We start from the raw sequence: 21,967 nt of genomic DNA, 5'->3' as shown, positions 1-21,967 counted from the left end.
AAGAGAAATGTAGGGGTGAAAGTTTATTCATGTTCCATAGTGGGTGTTAAGAGACAGTATCTAAAGTTTATGGGTCCAAAAATAGATGGTTAAGTGAATTAAAGTTATAAAGGGAATTGAGAGAAAAGTAAAAAATAAAAATATAACTGAATCATGAGGAGAAAGAAAAGAAGAAATGGTACCGTATAAATAAGCTAAATGCCTTATTTTTTCATAGCAGGGAGTTGGCAAATACTATTAAGGTTAATGAATCAAGAAATGAAGGTGGAAATACAAAATATTTTAAATTGTAGAGGAAACCATCATGAAAAAAAGTGGAATCAAAGTTTGAGTTCAAGGATAAGGAGTGGTAAGGGAAAATGTGACTTTTCATTTCATCCCTTTTCTAAAATACTGTATGCATGCTATTTCCATCTGTTTATGTTAACGTCAGTGAAGTTTCCTTTCCTGCTGTACTTAATGCATGCCTCTATGGTGGATGTCAAATGGTCTCTCGCTCTCTGAGGAGCTGGCTGTCTTTAGCAGGGACCTGTGGAAACTACAGGCCACCTTCAGACATGTGTGCAGAGTTTTGTCATGTCTCATCTCCTCACAGGCACTGGAGAGCTCCTTCTGAGGCTATGAGAAGGAACTTCCCTGCCCCGCCCCCCCCATCTCCACCCACTTTTCCTTCAGTGATTGGGGAGGAAGGGTGCAGTTGCAGGGAGGGATGGAAAGAAGAAAAGGAAACATCCTCTGAGGCACCCTTATTATTTGCTGGACAGCTTGCTTCCATTCCATGCAAGTAGGGGAAGAGCAGGGACTCACTCTAAAAAAACAGGCAAGTTCCTAAACAGCCCATGTGTTTGTGAGTAGAGGATGTGGGGGAAAGGATGGAGTGGGGAGGGTGGGGGCCGGAGGTGGAATCCAGCAAGGTCTGAACATCAGCCCTCCAATGTTCACTCTGCAGCGGGGCCTCTATTTGTCACCGTTTTTATGCGCCCATTTGGCAGAACCCCTCCTTTACTTTTCTCTGCTGCTTTTCTGTGAGATAGTGAGATCATGTGTTAGTTGCTTATGTATCTGCATCTGAATTTTCTGTCATCTGTGATCTCCTTAAGGGTGAATCTCAGTCTCATTCATCTTCATGTCTCCTGCATGGAGCATATGCCTATAAATGCTGGTTGAATAAAGGAATAAATAAATGGATGGATGGATGAATAAATAAATGAAAGCCAAGTGAATGAATTAAATGGTTATTATAACCCTTTTTTAAAACATTAGCAAATAGAGTATAGAGTACAACCAAAAATTTCATTAATTTCTGGTGTGTCACCAATTGTGTCAGTCTGGAGCAAGTCTGTCGTGTGTGTGTGTGTGTGTGTGTGTGTGCATGAGCTGTGGCTTCAAACTAAAGTTTAGCTGTTAAACTTGGACTGTTAACATATTTCCCATTTTTCAACTACCCTGAGGGAAGCTAAGAAACAAACAACAAGCAAACTCCCCAGGTGGCCATGATTCTGAGACACAGAAAACTGGAAAGAACTGAAGGATAAAATTGTGCATGGCTGGGAACAGCATGTGGGTGTAGGGCTGTCAGCTTGAAAAGAAGAAAAATAACTCATCACCAGTTGAAAATAATTAAACAGAAATTCATTAATCCAGCCCAGCAACTGCAAATGAACAAAGAACTGTACTGGTTCCACGGTACCTTGGTAGGCATGGGCTTCTTAAAGGATATTTCCGCTTGCATCCAAATGCCCCTTGGGGATTCCATAACGGACCAGATCTTCTCTTGAACCACGTGGTTCTCTTCAAAGATATAAACAGCCAGGGTGTCACTCATTTTAAAAAACCCATAGATGGAGTAATGAAAACGCAGGCAATACTGCAAGTTTCCCGGCAAGGTGGGACCATAGAGCCTTCCAATGTAGCCAGGCTGAGATGTGAACTTTGTGTTGGCCAGCAAGTAATACCCTGTGAACAGAATGAGGCAGTCAGTGTATGAGCAATGAAGCTTAAGTAACCTAACCCAGACCATCAAGTGGAAAAGTTTGCTTCAGGTAATAGAATTTGTCGAATGACTATTCCATCGGTTTTACATGATAAAGCATCTCTAATATTTGTTGGTTTAATGATAGAATATACTTATACTATATTGCCAATAAACCTCCAATTCTAAGTAAGCTTCATGAACAAATATAGATTTCCAACTGCATATGCCCAGATTCTAATCATTAATCAGAACTTATAATTTGCATGATCATGGGCCAACCAGCTACTGAGTCACAGTGAACATAAAGCCCAGAGCAGATTTTTCCTTCTGTCTGCAGGGACCAGTGGAGATGGGAGACTACAGGCTGGTCTGGAGGTCCTGGTCATACGTTAAACCTGCCCCTGAAGAGCAGGTTTGTAATCAGAAGTCCTGTGTTCTTCCCTTATTCCTTCTAAATAACATAAAGGAAAATACCATCAATAATCTCCCTCCCACCCACTCTACCACTCCCACAGTAAACTTAAAACAGGTCTATGCATCTTAGAAAGCCTGGGCAAAAGAAAAAAAATACAGGAACCCCTCACTTAAAGTCGTCAATAGGTTCTGTGACTTAAATGAAAAGACATAAAAAGAAACCAGTTTTACCATATGCTAACTGATGTAAACAAGAGTTAAGTTCCCACAGCATCTCATCAGCATTATAGCAAAATGAAGTAGAATGAAATGGTGTTATTTCAGGACCTGCTGTACTGTACATTTTTTCTTTTCCATTTCTGCTCCTCCTTCTTTAAATTTTTTTGCGTGCCTCAGTGTTTGGTATGGAGATAAGTTTTACCCAGTTATTTTACTCATTTTGCAAAAAGTTCTGTGGTTATTTACAGGAGTGGTATTATGAACTGATTGCATATGAGTATGGTGAAGCCCTAACCCCCAACGTGACTACATCTGGAGAGAGGATCTTTAAGAAGGTAATTAAGGTTGAGTGAAGTTATAAGTGTGGGGTTTTAATCCTATAGGACTGATGTCATTAGAAGAGGAAGAGACACCTGAGATCTCTCTCCACATGTACACACACAGGAAAGGCCATGTGAGGACACGCTGAGAAGATGCAATCTACAAGCCAGGAAGAGAGGTCTCGCAAGAAACCAACCCTGGCAGCACCTTGATCTTGGACTTCGAGCCTCCAGACCTGTGAGAAAATAAATTTCTGTCGTTTAAGCCATCCAGTCTGTGATATTTTGTTATGTCTGCCCAAGCAAACGGGTAGCAATCTCTTTCAAACCCAAATTTAATCACTATCTTCTCTACTTAACGCCTTTCAGTGGCTTGTCATTCCCTTTGTGATAAAATCCCAAATGTTTACTCTGGCCTGCTACACCCAGGATCATCTCCCTCTGTAACTTTACGTTCCTGCGTTCTCCTCTCCACAGTGCGGCCACGCTAACCTTCCCTCTCCTGGGATCATCCAGCTCTTTCCAAACTCAAGGTCACGACAGGTGCCATTCCCTCTGCCTGGATGGCCCCCACTCTGCTGGTTGATATCCACCTCACTCAGAAGTGGATTCCCTGGATCCCAACCGATATTATGTTCTTTCCTCAATTCTCTCTCAGAGCTCACTCTTCATCATTTCCTGTATTGCATTTAACACAGTTTGTAATTATGAGTTATTTTGTGTATATATTTGTCTAATTTTTCTCCTCTCCACTGAAATGACTGCCAGCCAGAGAGAGGACAAGCTTCATACCTGACTTGTTCACTACTGTACCCCTAGGAGTTAGTCTGGCCAAGGTCAGAATAGGTTTTTGTAGAGCTTATTTTTTGACAAATTAAGCAATCTCTGAAAACATAATGCACAACTCCAAGTACAATATTGCAAAGGACCCTTGCAAGGTTTTTCCTCTGGCCCATGTAAGGGAGGGATTCTGAAACCGAGGCTTCATCAGCATTCTGGAAAATTCACCCTGGTGTCCAGTGTATATGTAATTGTTGAATGAATGAGACACTAAACCCTCGAGGACCAACCAGTTTCTACTGGGGTAAGCTCTGAGAGGGAGGCCATTCAGCGATATGCAATCCTTTTACAGGACGCTCAAACTGGTATCTAAGAGTTCCTTGTGGATATACCCATCATGTGCCCACCCAACATCTTCAATAGCTTTAATTCCTCCATAATATATTTTTTTATTGTAGTAAAACACCTATAACATAACATTGACCATTTCAATAATTTTCAAGTATATAATTTCATTGGCATCTAGTACCTTCATTATGCTGTACAACCACCACTGCTATGTAGTTCCAGACCATGTTCATCACCCCAAAAGGAAATTCTGTACCCTTAAACAGTAACTCCCCATTTTCCCTTCCTGGCCTGTGGCAACTCTCAATCTCTTTGTCTATGAATTGCCTATTCTGAATATTTCATATAATTGGACTCCTATAGCTTTGAAAAGATACTTCTCCATTTAAAGTAAAGGCCAAGATAATTTCCAAAAGTTTAACTATTATTTAATTGGCAAGTACTTCTGCTAGTCCAGCAACTTGAACTCCAGTTTTAAAAAATGGTCAAATATGATTTGTCTTTGCTTCTTTACAGCTGCCCTTTCCAAAGTTGGTGCCTTGGTAGGTGTGGAATAAGAATGGAGAATGGAGCATGAACACTACCCCTCCTTCCTCGCCTCCACCGTCTCCCCCACCACTGCCAAAGTACCCACACGGATAGATTTCTGGTTTACCTAAGCCGGAAGTGTGGTCCCCAGGCCGATACATGTTTGGCTTTACTTTTACTCGGGTCCAGCCTGGACCTTCTTTATCTTGGTAAAAGTTGCAGAGATCTTCTTCAAAATTGCAGCTGGCTTCTGAGGCACTGAAAGGAAGCTCTGCACAAAGGAGAACCAAAGTGAAAGCGAGCTCAGACCAAGGCTCTCAAAGGACTACCTCAACTGATTGACAGATAGGTACACATTTGTGCCAGGTGAGGTAAAACACAACAAAATATTTTTACCCTAATGGCACAGTGACAGGTTAGCATCAAACCAACATGTCAGCATGACAGGGAAATTGTTCTTTTCTTCCCTAAAGGGATGGCAGGAAGGAGTTATTTTTATATTCTATACAAAAATACAGAAGTTCCAGACTTCAAATGAAATATCCTTTCATGCTGTAAAGACTATGAGCACCTACTCACATAATTCACAATTCAAAATTCATTCACACAAAATTAAAAAGAAAGAAAGAGAAAAGATAAAGATCTCAGGAAATTCTTAATTTCTCTTTAAGACATATATTTTAGAAACAATCTTTTCCAGATATAATTTTCCTTTGCTGACTAATCTCTGCGTCAGAAGTACAGCCTCCATCTATGTATAATTGACATTTGTAGTAGGAGCTGATCTGCTGAAAGAAAATCACTACTCAGTATAAGTCATGCTCTTCTAAAAGATAAACCAACTCTGTCACCCATACTCCTATTGTTTGGGCTTTCGCTGAGTTCCAGTATCATTTACCTTGGTTTATAAATACCACCTCAGATTAGATTGCCTGAAGGAAAGGGAACACAACTTCTGTTCTTCTAAGAAGAACTTCTTCCCAGCAACAAGTCATTGCAAGTCAAGAGCTGATTGCCCTCCAAGTATGGAGGGAATGGGACAGTTTGGGACACATGTAATGTAGCTGAGTGGGATCCTGTTCTGCATGCTGACATCCACTGGTCTAATGTCTTAGGGCACGAGAGAGGGGGCACTGTTCTGAATACCCGGAAAACCACCTCTAGGGGGCCATTTGGGTTCTGGGAGCAGTGATCTGATGAAACAGGGGCTGTTCAGAGATGAAGACTCAGTATACTCTTGATTTATCAATTTTCAAAGGAAGAAAAACATTCGAGGGGGCTGAGGAGCTGGCTCAGACTAAGGAGACAAAAGAGGCATGACCACCAAATACCATAAGGGGCCCGAGACTCGACCTTGACCCAGGAAAACCAACAGCTATAGTGTCCTTCTTTAGGCCACTGGCAAATCAGTATATTGCCTGTAGTTTAGTTGATAACACGTAATCAGTGTTAAATCTCCTGAACTTGATAATTATGTTGGAGAATGTGTTTGGTTTTAGAAAACACACAGCAATGTATTTAGGGCTAGAAAAGGGGGGCAGAATGTCCACAACCTACTCTTAAATGGTTGATGAAGCAAATGTGGCAAAGTGTTAATCTGTATTGTAGATCTGAGTGAAGAGACTATATGGGAGTTCTTGACAGCATTCTTGCAAATTTTGTCTGAGTTTGAAATATACAAAAATACAGAGTTCTAGAGACACTAAATTAGAAAAAAAAGTTATAAAGAAAATAATGAGAAGACAATGTTCTCATATAACTGGAATCTGATTGTGTCTCAGATGATATACGCTAGCAAGTGGCCAAAAGGAGCACCCTGATGAGCCGGACAGGGGAAAAGGGAGGAAGGAGAATCTCAGCTCTGAGGCTGGGAGATTAGCCCCACCCTGCTCTGCTTCACTCTGCCAGTCCTGGGGAGCATCTTCAGGCCATGAAGACAGCCTTTCAAAAATGCAAATGATCTCATACAAACAAGGATCCTTTGACATCCCTCCATGGAGATTTGATGCCATGGGAAACCCCACGATGGCCTCCAGTCTTAGTCACCCTCTGCCAGCTAGTAATGAAAAAGCAGATGAAAACTTAAAATCTATAGATGGCTGTCTAGCTCAGAAAACAGTGTGGCATTCCCCAAAGCCACACTCAATGAAAACAGCAGGTCAGTGAAATTACTCATCAGGAATGTTCAGCAAGAAATATACCCCCGGGTGGCGAACAAGAGAACCATAACCCACTTAGGAAGTGTATAGGAGAGGGTGGGAGGTGGAAGTAAGCAAGGACCAGCTCTCTCCACGGTGACACACTGAGTCATCCAGAAAAGATTTTTTCTGAGGATGAAATTAATACCTACTCCTAAAAATGGATTTGTCCAGGATTCTGAGAAGGTCTGATAAAAAGAAAATCTCAAAAGCATAACTCAGGGCCTAAATTGTTTTACCCAGAATGCTTTTTTGACCATGAGATAGCCTTTAATTCCTGAAGATGGAGCCCGGGGGCCTGTTTGTGGCCTAACAAGCTCCTCAGAGATCTGAGGTGGGGAGCCTTAGCTGCAGGCTTGTTTCAGAAGCACCTGGTCAAGTAGGATCACAGCCGAGCTACTGGGGAGTGTTAATGATGTATTTGAACCACAGGCAGGGATCAGACAGTTGGAAACCCCTGAGCAGTAGTTGATCAGAATAGAAGGTCCCCAGCAAGGTACCAATAAGCATTATGATGTAACATTTAGTTAATACCTTGCTTTCTGACATTTGAACTTTTTAGAAATGAGAGGCTTTGAAGCTAATCTAATCAGACAGAGGGTCCTGAAGCTTGAGAAGAATCAGCGGGGGTGTGTTTCTCATCTTTTTGCTGCTCCTTGGAGTTCGTGGAGGTGAACTCAGTGTCAGTCCTACAAATCTAAAGGGCTCATCAGCCCCTGAGATGCTGGAGGGATTCTGGGTACTGTGTGCTCTTCAGGCTACTGAATTTGCATGGTAGTTTGACTGTAGCACGAGCCAGCCCACAAGCAGTCTGAGATGGCTTAAAGCTGGCTTCGGAAAGAGGGTGAGTGGGAACTGGCACCAGACCAAGGCATCATGAAGGAGCAGAGGCTGGGCCAGTGACCAGCCTGAGGAGATGCTTCAAGGCCTCTGAGCTAAGGAAGGCTGTGGCAACTTCAGTTGGAACCAAGGCAACAACTGGAGTCAGGTTTCCGATGGAAGAGGTCTGGGTAGTGCACTGTTATTGGTGAATAACAAGAGTGGTCAAGACTGGGATTTGGTGACATCCTGTGAGATATATCCATGAGCGTCAGTCCCTCCCAGTCCATGGGCTGTCTATGGGGTGGACCCAAGCTCAGAAAGGAGGTTGGGCCTGCACAGGTCAGAGCAGTGAAGCTTTCAGCTTGGGGCTGAGTGTTAAGGTAGGATTCCTAGAAGTGAATGGAGTCACCTGTTATGCATGCAAGGATTTACAGCTTTGAAAAAGAGCCTATTCCTATGATCTAGACTCTAGATCTCAAGGTGGAAGGGAGGGAGTTTGGGGATAGAAAAGGCTTGGAAAGGGAAGTCCTGGAACTCAAAGTTGGGGGATTGGGGAGGTCTTGCTGTCCTCTGGAGCATTCAGGCGAAATACTCAGAGAGTGGCATGATATTGGAGTTTAACCCCTGTGACTCTGTGAGGGGTCTCAAGTCAGGAAACCTGGATTAATTCTAAGCCCAACCAAACTGTGAGAATGAAATGCTTCATGTGTTGAAATAATTCCTCTCTTGACATCCTAGAGGGTGAGGGAAAATGCCAGATCCAGCTGGGAAAAACAGAGACAACAAGTCTGGAGCTAACCAAGATTTTTAAAAATGTTGGCACCTGTTTTGAAACAGAAGGGCGTAAACTATTTGTGAAGTGTAAATTGAAGTATGAAAGCTAAAGGGCTCAGCTCCTAAGACTCAGAATCTGACTCACAGCTGCTTAATGAAAGATACAAAACCACTCGGGCTTCCACATTCATCAAGCCAGTGCCCGTTGCTGCTTCTCTTTAGTTGCAGTCTGAGCCCCTAGTATCCAGGGAATATTTTGAAAATTAAGTAAATAGTGTTAAGTTTCATGAGCAAGCATTTTTGTGTTGCATGTCAGCTAAGACCTTCATAGACAGTAACTTATCAACCTTCCCGATAACACTGTGGAACAGATGCTTCCATCCTTGTTGTACAAATGTGGAAAGAGTCACAGAGAGGTTAGTTAACAAGCCCAAGGTCACGCAGCTTGTAAGTGGCAGAGTAGGGATGTGGAACCAAAGTCCTGGGTCTCGAGCATAACAGTATGATCATGAGTTTAAACCATTTTAGAAGCAAAAGTTAGTATGTTGGGAAATTCTGAAGACCAATTTGGAGTGTTGGTTGACCTACCTATATAAAAATGTGAATGTCTGGTGGTCCTTGTGGAGGAAGGGTTTTCATGCAGGCTGGATTTTACAGCCTGAGGTGCCACTAGCCCTTTCAGTACATGGTCCTTATTTTGCTGGAGTCTTTCTTTTCCTTTCACCAGTCAGTAGGAAGGAACACACATATATTCTGTATTTCCAAACATTACTTCTAAGGTGGTGCCATAGATTCAATGACCTCCCAGCTGCCTCTTCACCCGAGCCACTACCCAGTACAGACCTTTGATAAACACCTTCTCACACACGTGTCAGTTGGAAGTATAAATGCTCATTGTAAATGCTTAGTGACTAAGAATAACTTTCTAAAAGTAATGATAAAGAAGTTTTGAAACTACTATTAACATCACTGAAATATTAACTGGAGATGGTGTTAGGGAGCAATCAGATTTTGAGAAGTAAAACAATTTTGGCTTTTGTGTTCTGCCAAATTTAGAGACTCTTTTAGTCTTTGATTACAGTTTCAATTAAATAATTTTCATGAAAATATGTAAATCCAGTCTGGTTTTTTCTGTTTCACTAGCTTTTAGTTAAAAATTAGAATTAGTAAAAATAATATTTGGTTTCAGCAAATTAGTACATTTCTCTCTGATTTGGGGGTAGCAGTTTAGCCTGAGTTGGAAAATGTTTTCTTAGTCTACCTGCTTATAGAATATATCTGAAACCATATCAAATTAGAGGTTAACTCTGTCTTAAGCGATAGCCAGACTATAAAGGCGAAGTTCAAAAATGTACTTTCCATGCTCCATGCCCCAAAATGAGGGCTCAAAAATAAAATGGGGAGACTACAGTGTCTCCCTGGGGCCCCTCGAGGAAGCAAGGTCACTAAAAGGCAAGGTCAATTGCGTTTATCTGGGTTATCAGAAACAGAGCATCTGGCTTATTTTAAAATATTTGTTTTGTAATTCACTTTGAATTGATTTGCTTATCAATTTTTTCAGAAACTAAACATTTCTTCTCTTTTCTAAACCCCAAGTTTATAGAAATTACAAAATCAGCCATGATAGAGTGACCTGAAGGTTTACTTAGAAAGAGAATTTAAATTGAGTACATAATATTTAGTGAAAAGCCAACATGGAAATATATACCAAATACCAATATCTTTAAACATGAGGACATTTATAGGTCTTGGATACATAAAATTGGAAAGAGTCTTCATAGTTACACCCAGTAGATATTGAGATTTTTTTCTACCTACACATCCATCTGTCCATGAACCCAAGATATCCATCAAAGAGAAAGATGGAAAAAGAATGAGTATTATTTAATTTTCACTTCCTAATAGGTAAGGAAGATGAAAACTCAACACTTGTCAAGTGCCTGTGGTGACAAAAAAATTAGATTCATTCTGTGAGAAGAAAAAAAAAGGGTTATATACCAGAAGAATGACTATTCAGTTAAACATGAGATAATAGAAAAGGTAAGGAAATTAAAAAGAACTCAAGCAAATCCTGATCATAGGCATATATTGAGAAGGAAAATTCCAAACATGGGGAAAAAGAAAAAGAACTGCTTACCTGTCTGATTTTGGCAGTGAACGGGAGAGAAAGAGATATCATCCAAGGCGACATACCCTCCTTTGGGACCATTGAAAGCAACTTCAAAAATAATCTACAGAGGAAAATGACACAGTGTGCTACAGGTTTACATATTTTCTGTTAGGCTTAAGTGCTTTTATTTATGGTTTAAAATGACGTGCCAATAAGCGAGGAGATTCCAAGTTGTAAGTACTTAAGGAACCATGTTCCTACACAGAGGGATTTGGGCAGCTCCCTCCTCAACCCGTAGTCTCTTTTTGGAAAAGGAAACACTAAGCCCTAAGTTGTATTTTATTGGTGAACTTTTTCCTCTCCCTTGCGTGTCAACTAAGGTACCCATGTCACTTTTCAGACAGAACTACAGAATTGACAATTTGCACTATGAACTTCAGTTAAAGAAACAACAGGTTCCTTGCAGAAAGCTGATTACGTTCACTTTTTCCACTTCACAGAGAACTAAGCCCCTCTAAGTCTCTTCCCCTTTTCCATACATGAAATTCTATGTCAGGGTCCTGGACAAAGATGCAGCAATCAATTCTGATGGCTAAAGCATAATCAGGCCCAGAAATTCTAAACACAGACATCAGAATTCCAGGCATGTTTGAATGGTTAGAAAAAAAAACATGGGGTTAATGTGTTCGGCCCCTTTAAATTTGCTCTCTTCTCCATGTTCAATGACCGCCTTCTACCTGTAACTGTGGGGATCAGGTGTGCTGAGCACAGCATTCACCTGTATTGGGAAAACCACCCAAGTGTGAAGTCCGCTCTTGTGAATTGATAACATGAGAAGATGCAGTGCTGAGTAGGGGCTGAAACTCAAATGCCTATGAGGGCCAGGCAGGCCGTGACGTGGGCTCGGAGTGATGCAGCAGCAGCAGAGAGGGTGCAGACTGTGGTGAAGTGGGAGCGCAGGTCCTGCCGGAGGGAGACGGCTGCCACTTTTTCAACTGCTGATGTGTGGGAGGGTCAGGCCTAACGTGTCCGTCCGGATCTACCAAATGGTCAAGAGCACCTGGATCTCTAGATTTTTACTTGAAATCTGTGGATTTTTTTAATGTTGACAATTAATTTAGAAATTAAAACAAAGAAGTAAACAACAAACAAACACAAAAAAGCAAATACCATTACAGCAGGCTTTGTAAGACTGTTGAGATTAAATGAGAAACTGTATATAAAGACCCTAGCTTACAGAGTCAGCTGCATAATAAGCTCTGAACTAAATTCATGCCTTCTTCTCCCCTGGTTGACCTATCTTGAGCTCATATTCAGACCTGAGCCCAGTTACTAATTAGCCACTAATTAGCTCGAACAGGCCCCTTCTCTTCTCTGGGTGTCAGTTTCTCCATTTGAGGGTGGGGAGAAGAGTTTGGGTAAGACGGTTCCTAAGGTCCCTCTCAGTTTAACAGCAAGGTCTTGCGGAGGCTTGTACCTGGACTTGGCAAAATCCAAGAGCGGGCCTGGAAGTTTGTCTCTGGAGTGGTGAGAGGCTCAGAGAACAAAGGGAACGGGTGTGGACAAATGAGAAGGGGCAAATGAAGTTCTACACTCTTAACACAGGTCCGTGCCACCTGATAAAGACAGTGAGTGGCAGAAATTATCTTGCTGGGCAGGCCAAATAAGAATGAAATTTTGGATGAGAATGTACTAATATACTCATCACAGCTAATGTGCCCGTCTCTTGCTCAGAAAGAAGGCCTCAAATGCTTGTTTTCCATTTTAAAAATTCATTGGAGAATATGATGGCATTAAATTCACCTACTTCTGCAGCATACATCTCTTTTCCTGGCAATTACCGAGAGCAAATAATCCTATCATAATGAATTCAGAGGACTGGAGCAAAATCACACATGCGGGAATCAAAAGAATATATACTGAAGTTTAGTAATGCCCAGAATTGTAACAGTTCAGCTTTAATTAAACAAAAAAAATTGGTGAAGTCTCAGCCACACAAATGCTGCCCCATGAGTCTGTGGCTGGGTGGAAGGAGCTAACAAAGAAAATGCTGCCAGAGCACGTGTGTGTGACTCATCCGACTTTCAACAGGAGGAAAACTTTCTCAAGCAGCGTGTGCATGTCTCCTTCCCCTTGTAACCCAGACTCACAGGAACTTTTCCACTGGGCTGCAAGAGCTCACTGAGGCCTGGTCAGCCGTTGGGATAGGAAATAGCACATACACTGCAAAAGGTACTGTGCTCCTTCTGGCACTGTACGTGGGAGGCAGGGGGGAACCTGAAGCGGGCCAAGGGAGTGGCAGGCCATCAGTAGGCGGGACATGACAGAAACCAGGACCCAACCCCCACACTCTATGAAACTCCACATCAGGCGAGCAGATGGCACCACTGAAAAGCAGAGGATAATCCACTCCTTTTGCACTTTAAAGGGAACTGGGAAAGATACTGCAAAAAGCTCAAAGTGAAAAGTATGGGTCAGTTACAACTTATGGTAACTAAGACTACTTATAGCTCCAAATCTGCAACCACAATGCTGCCCTCACTGATTCGGGAGGTCCCGTGGGGTCCTCAAACAGAGCTGGGTCTCCTCCTTCAGCTTTCGGTCAGACTTTTTAGTTCAGGAACTTGTCTAAGTGCCCTGGCACTCACCAGCTGTGTGACCTAGATAAAAAATGACAAACTTCTTAGGCTCTCCATTTCTCCTTTCTTGTCTATAATATGGGGGCATTTTTATCTACTTTGTTGGATTGTTGTAACGACTAGAATATGTACAAAATATAGAATGCATTAATATATGTGCTTTAAAAAGGGTCTTTCAAGGATAAACACCAAAATGTCACAGTTCTCATCTTTGCAGTATTGGCCCAGTCTGTTTTAGTTTGTTTTACTCTCCTGAATTTCCTAATTTTTCTGCATCAGACATTTGTCATTCACATAACTATAAAAAATTTTAAAACTCAAGCACCAAGGCTTCTTTCAAATCTGGACCACAACCACAACTTTCTGATATTTATACTGTAAAGCAGAAAAGAAGCAAATAATTTTTTTCTCTAGAAAGACTATTCCCTCAAACAAGGGAATAGGAACAACCTTCCTTACAACATTCCTTCATAACTGCTCTCAGGAATGAAAGTTCAAGAGTGACTTTCACTTAGAAGGCACTGACCCCTTTTGACCTTCCCATGACCACAGTGCAAGGTTCAAAGGGAGAGTGTGCCCCCCAAATCTAGCTGGTTGACTGGCTTTTCCATATTTGTCCTTAGGAAAAACAGTCTTGTTAGAAAGTGAAGGTGATAAAGGAGGAAGGCAGAAGGGAATATAAAGAAAGGAAGGGAGGTTGAGGAGGCCAAGAAAGGGAAAAGAAAAAAAAAGATTGAGACACGGCAGAAAAGAAAGAATGAGTGTGAGACGCAGCACCTCCTGACCTCCAAGCCTGTGTGTGGGCAGCGGCCCTGCAGTGCGGCCGCGTCAGGGCACACCCAGGACACCCACCTCCATGGCATACGGGGCATTGAACTCCACTTCAGCAAGGTTCCAGACAGGATTCTCTGGACCACTGGTTTTCCAGATTTCCTCATAAAGGCCGGTCACATCCCGAGTATAAAGGAGGAAGACGTTGTCATTGCCCTGTTGGAGCTGGTAATAAAATGACAGGCAGCCGGACATGGGGGCCGTGGTCATCGGGGAGATGAGCTGTGCCACCTCCTGGAAGTGCTTGATGTAAACCGAGTCCACGTACATGTAGTGGCCTGAAAACCACACAGAGAAAACAGCATGAGACAGGCTGGGGATTCTCAGATGAAATGGTGGGATTCTGGGGTTTACTTTGGAATTGTTATCCAGGGAGCATGGTAGAAACGAAGCAAAAGAGTTACAGATAAAAGAAGTTTGGCCGTGGGTTGGTGAATGTTGCACCCAGGAGAGAAATACATGGAGTTGACTGTGCTCTGCTGAATGCAAGGTAGGAACCATTATTTTTCACTCCCTTACTTTTAACTGAGGCGCACACACATATAGAAAGGTTAGATGCAGCATCTGTAAAGCGCTTGAGTTTTCACGAGCTGAACACAACTGTAAGTTCTGTGGAACAGAACTTATCTCAGAAGCCACCCTCCCCCAAGTCTTCTCTGAGTTAGTAAGGTTTCTAAGAATATACCAAGCATTCCATCTGTTCTTAAAAGACATAGAGGGACCCTCCTCTACATCTTTACAATATATACAAAATGTCATTGTGTATTCTTTGAGTGAAACTAAGATTTTGAATCATAAGCAATGACAAGTTGTACCTCTTTAACAGAACACGTAGGTCAGTCAACACGGCAGACAGGGTTAGGACTTGGAAGTTTGAACTTGCAATCCCACTCTTGGGAAGGCCTTGGTGGGCTCTGCACTTAGAGGCTGGCCTCCATTAGAGGCATTTTGGTGAAACTGAGAAATGCTGAGGCAGAATGAGGAGAGCCTGGATTTGGCCATTGAAAATACTGGTTTGAATCCTGCCCTACCTCTTACTAGACCTGTAACCTTAAGCAAATTACTGAGTCTCTCTGGTCTTCAATGCCCTGATCTCTAGAACAAGAATCAAATACTTCTCTCATTTGACTGATATGAGTATAAAATGAAATTATGTATGTGAAATGTTTAGCCTGTGCCTGGCACATTGCAATTGCCTAACATAATTATAATGCAATAAAGTAATGCCATTACGGATTCTAGTACCATGTTTTCCCCATTGTCTGTTTTATATAAAGTTGGAGCTATTATCATTAACAATTGTGTCTGAATTTATTTAAGCCACAGTGACAGAGGATGCTATGCAATGCAGCTTCCATGGGCTGGCCTTCTATTTATGAGCTCAGAACAACTACAGCCTAATGTCTTTATCTTTAGTACATTATGTCTGGTTAATAATAATTCCTTTTATCCTCTGCAAAATAGCAGTAAGGATATTAGGAAGAATATATGCACTCATGCATTGGACACTTACTTTGCATCTAGCACTGCCCAGTATGTGGTTGGCCCTCAATGAACAGTTATTCAAAGCCCAAATATGGTCTCAGAAAGGTCCTCACCTCCACAAGGCAGAGGAGAAAGATGGACAAATCAAAGCTATTTCCTCCTGGTAGCAAATTGCTCAACCCCCTGCATAACCTTTCTTGTTCAAACATAATTTCTCTGACCATCTCACCAAGCCTTGCAACTGTGAAAAAACAGAGATCATAAACTCAGACACTCAGAGGAGCCAACCAGATCAGGCACATGATTAAAGTGCATTGGGTCAGGGAGAAAAAAAGAGGGTGATAAATTAGTTGCAAACATTTGAAATCATATTTCACCAGAGATAAGGAACAGAAATCAAGATTCTCTAGAAAACTCAGAACATCTGGGCCCGTGTTCTCTTGCTGCAGCAGGCGGCTGGCGGTAAGAGCGGCAGCGCCTTGCATCACCTGTGTCCTCCAGCCCATCCCGAGAGCCCATCCCTCTCCTCCCCGCTGATGCCCTGACATCCAGGCTGGTGCTACAGGCCTTTCCCACTGAGGCTCAAAATCCAGATTTTTATGACAAATCTATCCATTTTAAATGATATCCTTATATTGGTTGGCTAAGGTTGCTATATTAAAGCACCACACACTAGATGGCTTAAACAACAGAAATTAATTGCCTCACAGTTCTGGAAGCTAGAAATACAAGATTAAGGTGTCAAAAGGATTGGATCCTTCTGAGGGCTGTGAGAAAGAATCTATTCCAGGCCTCTCTCCACATTCTGGTGGTTGGCTGGCGTCACCCAGTCTCTGCCTTTGTGTTCACCTGGTGTTCTCCCTCTGTGCACATCTCTCTCTGTCTCCAAACTTCCCGTCTTTTTAAGGACACCAGCCATATTGGATTTGGGGCCCACTCTGCTTCAGTAAGATGACTTCATCTTAACTGATAGCAACAACCCTATTTCCAAATAAACTCCCATTCTGAAGTCTGGGGGTTAGAACTTCAACATGGGATTATTTTTTTTAAAGAGAGGGGAGACAGAGAGGGAGAGAAACATCGATATGTGGTTGCCTCTCACTTGCTCCCCACTAGGGACTGGCCTAGAACCCAGGCATGTGCCTTAGATTGGGAATCAAACCAGCGACCCTTTGATTTGCAGGCAGGCACTCAATCCACTGAGCCACACCGGCCAGAGCCAGCATAGGAATTTGGAGGAAATACAATTCAACCTATAATACCCTTCACCATAATTTTTTAAACTTTGTGTGTGTGCCAAATAAACAAATCTGCAGTCTGGAAATGACTGATGGAAACCTAATTTGCCACCTCTGGAGAGAGATTGTAAAGGAAGAATCAAAACGGCAGACTGAACAGAATCAAAGGACGTCTGACGTGCAAGGAAGGCTGTGCTCTGATGCCGTGAGTGCTGCTGGCAGCCAGTCGGCCTCGACCAGAACACGCCACTAGTGGAGAATGCATGGGGCAGCCAGGCTCTGCAATGCGGCCCTATTCACTGAGCACTCACCCGAGTGTCAAAGGCAGAAAGGAAGTGGTTTTTTAAAAAATGTATTTAATTATTTTTTACTTTAAGTAATCTTTTATTTTTCAATTACAGTTTACATACAATGTTATATCAGTTTCAGGTGTATAACTCAGTGGTCAGACATCATATAACTTACTAAGTAATCGCCCCAATAAACCTAGTACCCATGTGACACCATACATAGTTTTTACAGTATGATTGTCTATAGTCCCTACGCTGTACTTTCCTTCCCTGTGACTGTTCTGTAAGTACAATTTGTACTTCCTAATCCCTTCACCTTTTCCACCCAACACCCTCCTATCTTCCACCCAGTCCCCCAGCATCCCCCCACCCCCCCCGCCCTGGCAACCATCAGTTCTCCAGAGAGGAAGTTTTTAATGCCCTTTGTAAAAATATTTCCTACCAATAAAACAAGCTTTTTCCAAGATATGCCACTGGGGGAACTGGGTAGAAGAGCTATAATATTCTGTTTACCTGATACCTCATTGTGGGGGCCATGGAGGTGGGCTGCCGGCATTCCTTCACGTGAACTTGCTGCACGGACCAGAGCTGACTGAGAGCCACCACTGACTCATGTGTGGATCCACAACAGCATTTGTGCCAAGGCCACACCACATTGGGCTGTTCCCAGTCAATGACCAAGCGTAGCAGGGCCAGTCTGTCTGACACGGGGCTCTTCAGCATCTCCCCACCAGCCCGGCCCCTCTGCTTCACAGGCATCAGCCCTCCGTCCTGTGCTGCAGGCTCTCCCACCCAAGGCTGCATCATGACTTCTGTGGGACCTGGACATGGGTGCCTTTCTCCATAAAATACATTAAAAATTATATTTTATAACTGCATTGGTATAAAGATAAATATAATCTAGGACTTATGTTTGTTGTTGTTACACTCATTTTTCTTTTGATTATAAAATAAAGGAAATATAAACATTCTCACAGATCCCTAAAAAGGTCCTGGCCCCTAGGCACTGTGACTACTGTGCCTAATGGCTACATTGACCTGGCCCAGCCACACCAGCTCTCTCCTCTCCATCCTTCACGGTCATTTCCCCCAATGAATCTCTTCCACACCTAACTCCACTTAGTGTCTGCTTCTTGGAGGACCCCAACTGCATAGCCATGGAGAGGGAAATCATTCTACCCAGGGTGGGGAACACCTCCAAAGACCCTCAGTGTACCTGGGGGACACCTCACAAACCCACTGGAAATTATTCATTCCACGTCCAGTGTGCATGGTAACTTGCTTAGAGAAATGTCTCAGACCCTGTCCAATTATGCATTATCTTCCTCACAGTTGTCAGAAATCTGACCATTGCCTTTAAAGGCTAGTTACTCACCTGCTATGTGAACAACATTTTAATTCCTGAATTTGCAGTTAAAGCCCCTCATTAGAAACACATGCATAAGACACTGGGCCGAGGGAGCCACAGTCACATTTCTGACCCCAAAAAACATCCAGCCAACAGAACGTGACCTGCCCAAAGTGAGTCACAGAGGCTTCTGGGGACAAGAACAGGACTGCTGACAGCCTCTTGTGGAACCACTAGACCAGACCACATATCCCGTCCCCACCACCACCCCTGCTCACATCGTTCATTCATTGCCAGTGTTGGGTACTGTTTACTAACGATCTGAGTGAGACCAAGTTTTTCACTGGAAAACAAAAGGTAGCTCATCACAGGTTTGCCACCTCAACTGAAGGGGTGGGGATGAGACAGGAATCACCAGGCGTCTGCCCAGGCTCCATGTGTGTCATTGTTGAGCAATCTGCTCCAAGCAAAAGGTGGGCTGGGAGCAGACACTGTTCTGTGTACCTTTTCAAGGGGAGTGAAGAAGGTGGCCTGGAGTTCTTACAAAATCATGTCTAGTGTCTGGTATTGTGAGGGTTTTCCTGCCCACTTCAATGAGGCCTACCCTCCTATTTGGTTCTAGAGCCTCCAGAATTTCTGGGAGAGGCAATTTTCATTAGCTCCTTTATGACTGAGTAGGATGAAACAAGGTATAGATGGGCCCTAGCTAGACAGGATCCTATAATCCACCAAGTCCTTGGGGATATTGTAGGCCACAAAGATTTGTAAGTATTACACTTTTAATTGGAAATGAATATCTATGAAGGGGAAAACGGGTTCCCCATAAGATAAAAAATTAAGAAGTTTGTTGCCACTCCTCTAAAATCCAGCTGCAGCTGGTCTGTTTCCTCTAAGTGTGGATTGTACACTATAAGCTTACAGTTCTAGGGGGGGTGGAAACCCCACCAATTTCCAATTCTGTTGAAGGATCAAAACGCCCGGTGATGCCAGCCAGGACCCAGGCCACCCTGGATCACGCCTGCAGTGACCACATGTACACACTTCCCTCCTTTCCTGCAACAGCCCCTGGGTTAGCTCGCCTTCTCCTGGGGAACGAGTGGTCCCTGCTAGTTTGCCATTTTCCCTTGAAGTAGGAAAAGAACTCTGAGGGAAGTTCCTAAACTTTTATTTTCAGTCTGGCTAACCAGCATTCCACAAAGATTGCCCTTGGCTCAGCCGCCAGGCCGAAGGCGTCCTCTGACTCAGCTGTGATTCCACCCCGTTGCCACATGTGGGTCCTGGTTGTGATGCCCGCATCCGTGTCAGGCTTGTATGGACAAGCCGTCTCCTGGGTAAAGGGGAAAGCTTGGTCTGCAGAAACGTGTGCCAGCTGGAAAGACCCAGTGGTCTCTGCCATTGTGAGGAGACAGCAACCTAAGGTGGCAGGTTATCATGCCTGCTCCCCTGGTCTATAAACCCAAGCATTTTCTTCATGAACCTTTCATTCAGTGGGTTTGGGTGAATTTAACTATAATAGAGTCGGATTCTAGTCTTTTTATACAGCTTTCAAGGATGGCTAAAATTTAAATGAATGTGAAGTGGAACTTCTCCTAGTCCCTGCTCAATACCAAGAGCCATGGGTGACAAGTACATCCGTTTTCCAAAGAGCAGTGCAGACCATCAGCATAGGATATGCTGCCTTGAGGCAGACCTGGCAGCTGAGCCAGCTCTGCCAGCTTTGGCCCATCTGTATATATTCCATCCTGTATATATTCAATAGGACAACCCAGAGAGGGATCAGAGAGATGGAAGACAGAGTTTCTTTGAAGCAAGTTATCAGGAGCTGCCATGACCTGCCATGTGTTTCCTTTTGACCAAGCTCCTCCCTCTCAAGGGAAGAGGAGGGAGTGTTCCTATTCTTACCCTGATCCAAGGGAGGAGACTTAAGGGAACCACTTGCAGACAGGGTGGAAAAGGGAAATTCCATCTAACCACAGCCCTGCCCTTGCTTGCAGAAATTCTGAGTTCTCCGATTGCCTTGGACCACCAGAGGAGGGTGGTGAGAGTTACTGGGAGAACTTGATGAGTGATAACTGGGGTTTGTGGGGCCCAAAGGCTGGTGTCTGACTCTTGACTGCATAGATCTAAAGGCAAGACTGCTGTGGGAGGGACCCGGGGCAGAGCAGAATGGACAGAAAGGATTTTGTTGCCAATGAGCTGTCCTTCTAGAGTTTGATGGGGCAAAGATCTGATTTTTCCCTTAGCCAAAGTGAGCAACTCAGATGATAGCTGGGCTAGGGTGCCTTGAAGGACTCTTCTCAAAAGGACAGCATGCAGGGCAGTAACTCCGACAGAAAGGGGCTGGTTGGGTGTACCATTACTTACAGGTGCTAAAGCGGATTCACAGAGGGCGCATCATCCCTGTTTGGGAATTAGTGAAGTGGGATTCTCCATCGGCCGTGAGAGAGATGGCTAGCATTTGGCCTCCTGTAGTACCAAGGGCATCAGCTCCACATTAAACAGCTCTGGTCACATAAAGCCTTCTGTCTGCTCCCATTCCCTTTCTGTTCCATCCTCATCCTGCCTCCCCCTACCCTGGAGGGGCCAGGAGCAGCACCATAAGTGGGGGAAGGGAAGAGGGAAGAAGTATGAAGAAATAAAGCACCAATCCTCTCTCTACAGCTCTGCTGTGCGCTGGCTAGGGGAAAGGTTTGAATTGGATGAGATTTTCAAATTTTGACTTGACTGAATTTAATCCTTTATTGTTTTTTTCTTCCCTTCATAATTACAGAAACAGTGGTTACTCGTGCAACCTCCACAAGTTAAAGGAACTGTCAGATGAAGGATAAAGTGCACGTTGGTGATGAACTTCATCCTTTCAAAGGAAAATGGTGGGTCATCCAGGGACAGAGAAAGGCGATCCAGAAGGGCTTGCACCAAGGCAATGGGGAGAAAATAGATAAAGCTGCCTCCCTACCCAGCCCTTCGGCAATGAACCAAACGGATCAGTGCGGACAGCAAAGGAGTAGGCGCTGTTAGGGTGACGCTTGAGCTCAATCTGACCTGAAACGAGAAGCGTGTCCTGAGTTATGGAAGAATAACTCTTCATCTCAGGGTCTTCAATGGAATAAAATAACTCTGACCTGATTTTAGGTTTTGAAACCTTGGTCAGCTCCTTGTAGAGTAGCACCATGGGTAGATTTAATTTTTAAAATTTCAGCAAGGAAATAGACTTCCCTCATTATTTTTCCAGCAATTATCTTCTTTTTGCTAGGGTAGGTAGAAAATAGTAATGGTCTGTCAGTAGGTTACCTCCTGAAAGATGTTTGTTTCACTTCATAAAATATTCAAAAATCCTTATGTGATGAATCAGAATTGAGTAAGCGATAGCAGACAATATTCCTACCCTTCCAATATCCCAAATATGCCCCACCACAATTCTTAAGTGCATCCTGTAGCCGTTTTCATCACCGGACAAGAATGTGGAGACCAGGTGCTCGTCTGAAACACCTGACTCACTGTTTGGGGCTGTTACGAACACCCAGCCACATAAAGGAAAATTCATATCTACCTCTCATTTTTCAGGTATTACCGTCACTGTCCTATTCTCTGCAACACAAAGGCCAGCGCCCTCCTGGGAAGACGTCCTTCAGCCTCTCAGGGGCGCCA

At 43.4% G+C, this 21,967-nt stretch overlaps 1 protein-coding gene across 3 annotated transcripts in view; it reads right to left on the bottom strand.

Annotated features, from left to right (window-relative positions):
• MAMDC2 (MAM domain containing 2) overlaps positions 1-21,967 on the bottom strand; it is a 126,880-nt gene that overhangs the window by 40,308 nt on the left and 64,605 nt on the right. For all 3 annotated transcript variants that reach the window (XR_004902207.1, XM_036021737.1, XM_028517784.2), the window contains exons 6-9: positions 13,980-14,236; positions 10,516-10,609; positions 4,712-4,855; positions 1,691-1,956 (exon numbers count right to left, since the gene is read on the bottom strand). Coding sequence is in view for 2 of the 3 variants with exons in the window: in XM_036021737.1 (XP_035877630.1) it covers positions 1,691-1,956; positions 4,712-4,855; positions 10,516-10,609; positions 13,980-14,236 (761 nt within the window). In the remaining variant the exon portion in view is untranslated. The remainder of the gene's footprint in view (positions 1-1,690; positions 1,957-4,711; positions 4,856-10,515; positions 10,610-13,979; positions 14,237-21,967) is intronic.

This window comes from Phyllostomus discolor, chromosome 3, assembly GCF_004126475.2.
Source record: "Phyllostomus discolor isolate MPI-MPIP mPhyDis1 chromosome 3, mPhyDis1.pri.v3, whole genome shotgun sequence".
In the NCBI taxonomy this organism is placed as follows: domain Eukaryota; kingdom Metazoa; phylum Chordata; class Mammalia; order Chiroptera; family Phyllostomidae; genus Phyllostomus; species Phyllostomus discolor.
Note: the sequence above shows the minus strand (reverse complement) of the source record. Positions and strands in the feature narration are given on the sequence as shown.